At 47.1% G+C, this 5658-nt stretch overlaps 1 protein-coding gene across 2 annotated transcripts; it reads left to right on the forward strand.

Annotated features, from left to right (window-relative positions):
* Positions 1-1407: 1407 nt before the first annotated feature.
* LOC124684987 (barley B recombinant-like protein D) lies at positions 1408-5163 on the forward strand. 2 transcript variants are annotated; one of them, XM_047219256.1, is made up of 3 exons: positions 1408-1519; positions 2775-2891; positions 3912-5163. In XM_047219256.1, exons 2-3 carry the CDS (start codon positions 2823-2825, stop codon positions 4830-4832), a joined length of 990 nt encoding a protein of 329 aa, XP_047075212.1. In that variant the 5' UTR covers positions 1408-1519; positions 2775-2822; the 3' UTR covers positions 4833-5163. The 2 variants fall into 2 exon arrangements, with proteins under 2 accessions (XP_047075212.1, XP_047075211.1); XM_047219255.1 differs by lacking the exon at positions 1408-1519 and having other exon boundaries at positions 2262-2891.
* The last annotated feature ends 495 nt before the right edge of the window (positions 5164-5658 follow it).

Here is a 5658-nt window from a genome sequence, read left to right on the forward strand (position 1 = left end):
AAGAGGCATCAAGGCAGGGAAAGTACTCTGCCGGCGCCCCCGTGGGAAAGGGAGCGAAGCGAACTCCACCTCGGCCACTGTAAAGAACATCAGATAAAGTTTTATGGGACTTAATTGGGGTGTTAAACCCATTACGCAGAAAAAACGTAAGACTTGTAGAGACAAATAGATGAAAACATGATGTCTCACACTTATTAATTTTCCTCGAAAATTCATATCAAATAGCCTATTCTATAGGAATTTCAAAGCAACCTAGGATTCCTATTCCTTCTCCAAACTTTCTATAGGATTTCTACCCTTCCAAATTTCTACTCATTGTCTTTGTTGCACACATGGCCTAATAAGTCATAAAATCTGGAACTATGCCCTATCATGTTTTTGGGCTCAGGTTTGATTTCCAAACGGCTGAAAATTCTCTTACCTCTCGTGCCGAAGTTTTCGAGCTCGTTGATGGATCTCAGGAGCGAAAGGAGTTGCACCTGAAGCCTTGTTTGGTACTAGAGGTTCTTTGAAAATTAGCGAGCGAGGATAATCGCACAGTGATTGGGTTAAGCCTCGTAGATTCACCTTTTTCCCTCGAATTTCCATGAAATTCCAAGCTCCGATCTACTAGGTACGGATAGTGTATTTGATATTGCAGGGATTTGGGGGAAAATGAGAGAAAGTGAAGGTCAAACTACCATAATACACACTAAAACCAACCTTTTTTTTTTGAGGGACACACTAGAACTATACCTGAGCATTTGTCGGGCCGGGTCGACCAAGGCCCGACGTGGGAAATCTTGGCCAGGCTCGGCCCGACCGTCGGGCCGGAAATCTTAGCCCAAGCCCGGCCCATCATAAGGAAAGCTCGTTGGGCCTCAGGCCTTGGGCCGGGCCGCTTCCTTAAATCACGCAAAATGATGGCCCAGGCCCGACCCATGCTGACCATCGGGCCAAAAAATCTGGCCCAGGCCCGACCCACAGGCATAGTCGGGTCAGGCTTGGCCCGGAAATTTCGGGCCGGGCCGGGCTGCCCATGGCCAGGTTTGAGTTACCAACCTACTCCCCATAAACCAACCATGCCTGTTTTAGAAAAAGGAAAAACCAGGCCTAAAGGTGGGCCATGGCTGCAGAGGCACAAGAGTTGTCGCAAGCACTCTGACAACGAGCGTTCCCTCCGTCCTCCCTCCCCTCAATCTACCCGCCCCTCTTCTTCCTCTGAGCCGCGGGACCTGCTGCCTCCGCCTCCCGCAGTCGTCCACGCCGCCGCTGCTGCCCCTCCCCATCCGACCCCCACCAACAGAAATTAGAGAGGAAGGGGAGAGATAGGAGGGGCAGAGTGGAATTGTAAGAGAGAAGAGCGGCGGTGGTGGCGACTAGCTCCGACCATCCATCCGTGCACCCCCCAGTCGCCGGTGGCGGTGGCCGGTCGTCCCCGTCCCACCCCGCTGTCGGCGGGCCTCGTCTCCTCCACACATGGAACCCTCTGGCTCTGGTTGGAGAGGGAGCTGCTGCTGACGCTGCCGCTGACTGTGTGGTAACCCCTCTCTCCCACTCTGACCCAGACCCCCATCCTCCCTGACTACTACATGGGCGGTTGCTTGCTTCTCCAAATTTCCTCCGCGCGAGTGAGAGACCGAGAGAAGGGCTGCATTGGGCAGCTGTGGCGGGTCAGGGGATTCATCCATTCACCCGACCCGCGAATCGGCGCCAGCTCTGGTGGACGCCGGCCGGCGCTCCGGTGAGCTGGGCGGGTGATCTAGGGTTTAGCGGTTCCGATTGGGGCCGTTTGCTCCGTTGCTTCGGCATCTGCCGTTCGTGTCCACGGCGGCGAGGTCGGCTGGGGGCTGGTAGGAGGTGACCGTGCGGCCATGTTTTTGTTTGATTTTGCCTATGCGAATCCAAATTCCCAAATGCATGCGCACATGTTTGGCATTGAGGGTGAAGTGGGACTGTGGAATTACTGCTGCTAGGTGCGATTGTGCTTGATGCGATGCTCACTACTTGGCAGTGGCAAATCGCCCATGTGTAATCTGAGGCATTGGAGTGTCTGAAAGCGCATTGCTTTCTGGTGGGAGCAGGTAGAAGCACTGTTCTAATATCTGCCGCTCCATGATCGGTGCCGCATCCGGGGTATTTAGCTCTCCAGAATTTCTGGTGATCAGGAGCATCTGGAGGGAGTGTACTGCTAGTTTCGGTTGAAGCATTGTGTGGCAGGATTCCACAGGGCTCACCAATTTGGAATTGAACTTAGACTCAGATTCATGTCAATAACAGTTCGCTTGACCAATGCTTGAAATGATAGTAGCTGATTTGTTGCCCAACTCCTACTTGCCCATCTTAGAGTTCTATTACATGTTTTGCTACTGCTTGAAGGAGCATGCATTGGATGTGTTTGACCATATACACTTGTAAACAACTAGAGATTAGTAGTTCAGTACTAGTAGTATACCGAATTCTTCTGTTTCCCAATTCTTTCGATGGATGCTAGCTGATTTACTTGTTTCTTCTTGTACCCATTGAGGAGACATGCTAGCAACTTGGTTCCCCAATTTTGATCATGTATTTAATTTTGATATCTATGTATGTCAGTTCTGAACCGGTAAGCGTCTTGGCTTAGAATGAAAATCTACTCTACAATGAATCTCTTTTCCCTTTACTCTCCCCGGTATCTCTCTGGAGCTTTCGCATAGCAACAAGACAATCTAGCTAGGTTACAATTAGGCACATGCGCTTTCCCCTTATTATCTCTATTTGATGTACTGTTGACTTGCTTTCTTCTTATTTTGCAGGTGATCTCATAGCTGCCCTACTTCTCCTCGCTGCAAGCAGATCTGACGATGGACAACCTTGGACATAGAGAAAATGGGAGGCAAAGGGTAGACCCATATAAAGGACTTCATACCCAGGTTTGTGTAATTCGTCATGAATATTTCTTGGCAAAGATTTCAGATTTATATTTGTTTCTTTGAAACATACAAGATAAAGTTCATGAATAATTATAGCACAGTACATTGATTTGTTTTATCTTCTGCCACTGAGCATTGTCCTGTGACAAACCTTCATTAAGGGTATAATCGGATCATATGCTGTAGATGAGTGCCTAAAGAGTATACATGTTTTTCTTTGTAAACAGAAGGCAAATTACTCAGCTTTATTGAAAACCAAAAAGTCCGATTACAAGAACATGCAAAGATGAGGCCGGTTAGAAAGAATTTTGTCCAGCGACTTCATTATCGAAATAGTGTAGGTTACTATACAGCTAAAAAGGTTCCAACTTTGTACTATTAGGGCTTCTTTGATTCATAGGGAAAATCATAGGATTGGGATGTTATGGCTAGTTAAATCCTAAAGCAAGATGAGTGGTGTTTGATTGTGCCAAAGGAATTTTTCCATGAGGTAGGACCTAATGTTTTATTACTATAGGATTTGCACTACAAGATTCCTATAGGATTAGTTCCTATAGGATGTGTTCCTATGACTCAAACAACTAGTATAGGAAATATTCTTACCTAAATCCTACACAATTCCTATACCAATCCTATGAATCAAAGAAGCCCTAAGGCTATTCACGTGTAGCAAAGTATGCAATTCATTGCTTGTCATTCTTTATGTCCTTGGTAATCAGCTAATGTACATAGCATCCTTATAGTTTCTCCAAATGAAGGAATCATCAAACTTCATAGCAGAAATTTCATTTGTTCATGGTGATGAGTTATTAACGAAAGGCGGCATCATGTTTTGTTCTCCGAGCAAATGGTAGAATTGAAATAACCATGGCCAAGAGTGAGGAGAAAAATTATCTTGGAAATGTGTGGCGTTAAACTTTACATGTACTGCATACATATATTAGTTTTTTTATAAATATAATTCTCACAACGACTTGCTCTCTAAAAGAATTTTGACCATATTATACCTCTATGTTTCAGTGGATGATGCCCCAAAGGCAAATAAGGGATCACCACAGTATGAACCTCCTGGCACTAATGACTGAGAGAGACAATGCCATTATGCAAAGAGACCATGCTCTGGCTGAGAAGAAAGCTGCCATGGCTGAGAGAGACATGGCATTTGCGCAGCGGGACTCTGCAATGGCTGAACGGAATGCTGCAATCGTCGAACGAGACAACGCCCTTGCTGCGCTTGAACTAGCCCGTGCAAATGGATTTAATGTGAATAACGGGAGCGGATTCAACACAGAATCTCTCAGTGGAACGAAGAACTTCCAACACCATGACCAGCATTCCCATGATCAATCATCACCACTGCAACTGGCAGATTCTCCATATGATCATGCGAGGGAAATGCACATATCAGATGCATACCCTATCTCAACAGCCCCAGGGAGTGCTGGAAAGGCAAAGAAGCCCAACAAAAATAGTTCCCAAGCATCTCCATTGAAGAGGCCATCAGGTGTGCTCCGGAAAACCAAGAAAGCCACTGGTGACTGGCGAGATGTCGGAATGCCCAGTGTCGGTGAGGATCCAGCTCGCGTTTCTGTGATGAAGAACGAGTGGAAGGACCAGGACCTTGGTCTTAACCAGGTTGCATTTGACGAGTCATCCATGCCCGCACCTGCCTGCTCGTGCACAGGAAACCTACGACAGTGCTACAAGTGGGGCAATGGTGGGTGGCAGTCGTCCTGCTGCACCATGAGCATGTCCATGTACCCGCTCCCGGTGATGCCCAACAGGCGCCACGCTCGGATGGGGGGAAGAAAGATGAGCGGCAGTGCTTTCACAAAACTTCTCAGCCGGTTAGCGGCTGAAGGCCATGATCTCTCGACATCGGTGGACCTCAAGGACCACTGGGCCAAGCATGGCACGAATCGGTACATCACCATCAGGTAGCTCTGGCGCTCCTATTGATGAACAGCGATTAGTGCATGATTCAAGCTGTAAAGGGTGGAGATCAGGCTAAGGTTGCTTCTCTTGCATCCCCTAAAGTCTACTTACTGGGAGTCAGGGATGTGATTGGGAATTTGGGATTTAGGTAGAGTTTTGTGTTTTTTGGGATGCTTTAGGTACTCCTTTCTGAACCCCGAACTGCTGCTGTGTCACTGCCTCACTGGACCGTGGAAATGTAATTGTAACAACTCGAGGTATTCGTTGTCCGATCATTGTATAGTCTCACTACTAGATCAAATTGGTGGTAGTAAAATGACTAGTACTGTTAGTCTTCTGGTCAGAGGGTTTCTGGGCTTTTGTCAGTGTTCTAGCATGAGCCTTGCACAAAAAAAAGAAAGGTCATGCATGAATATGTTTTGCCTGCTCTATTTGTTTTAGACCAAGGGTCATATCCTGCATGCCCCAGCATGGTAACTAACAATTTTGCCGCAGAAAGAAATAGCCGAGAATTATGACAAGTTCAAGATTTCTATGGACTATTTTGACCAATGGATCGACCCTGTGCTTGGAAGGGCTACACTGAAAATGAGCATCGGCCAAAGCGACCCAAGCGCTTTGACATTAGTAACCTCTCCAGGTCTCCGCAAAATTAATTTCCGGTCCACTATCCAGCATAAAAAGAAAAAGAAAAGTAGCTCAAATGTAACCTTGCAGGTATGCGCCGGTTGCCCTGCCGCCGGCCATGTGCCCAGACTGTTGCTGTAGATCTCAATTGGTAAACTTCAGTTCTAGATCTTCCCTGAAGCTTTCATGGTCAAACTTCTTACGG

This window comes from Lolium rigidum, chromosome 1 (genome assembly GCF_022539505.1).
Source record: "Lolium rigidum isolate FL_2022 chromosome 1, APGP_CSIRO_Lrig_0.1, whole genome shotgun sequence".
Lineage (NCBI taxonomy): Eukaryota > Viridiplantae > Streptophyta > Magnoliopsida > Poales > Poaceae > Lolium > Lolium rigidum.

Bases quoted from the DNA above. Each gene is read 5' to 3' on its own strand.
- LOC124684987 (XM_047219256.1), top strand. From the start codon at position 2,823: ATGGACAACCTTGGACATAGAGAAAATGGGAGGCAAAGGGTAGACCCA. The intron at 2,892-3,911 runs GTTTGTGTAATT...TCTATGTTTCAG, and splicing joins ATAAAGGACTTCATACCCAG to TGGATGATGCCCCAAAGGCA.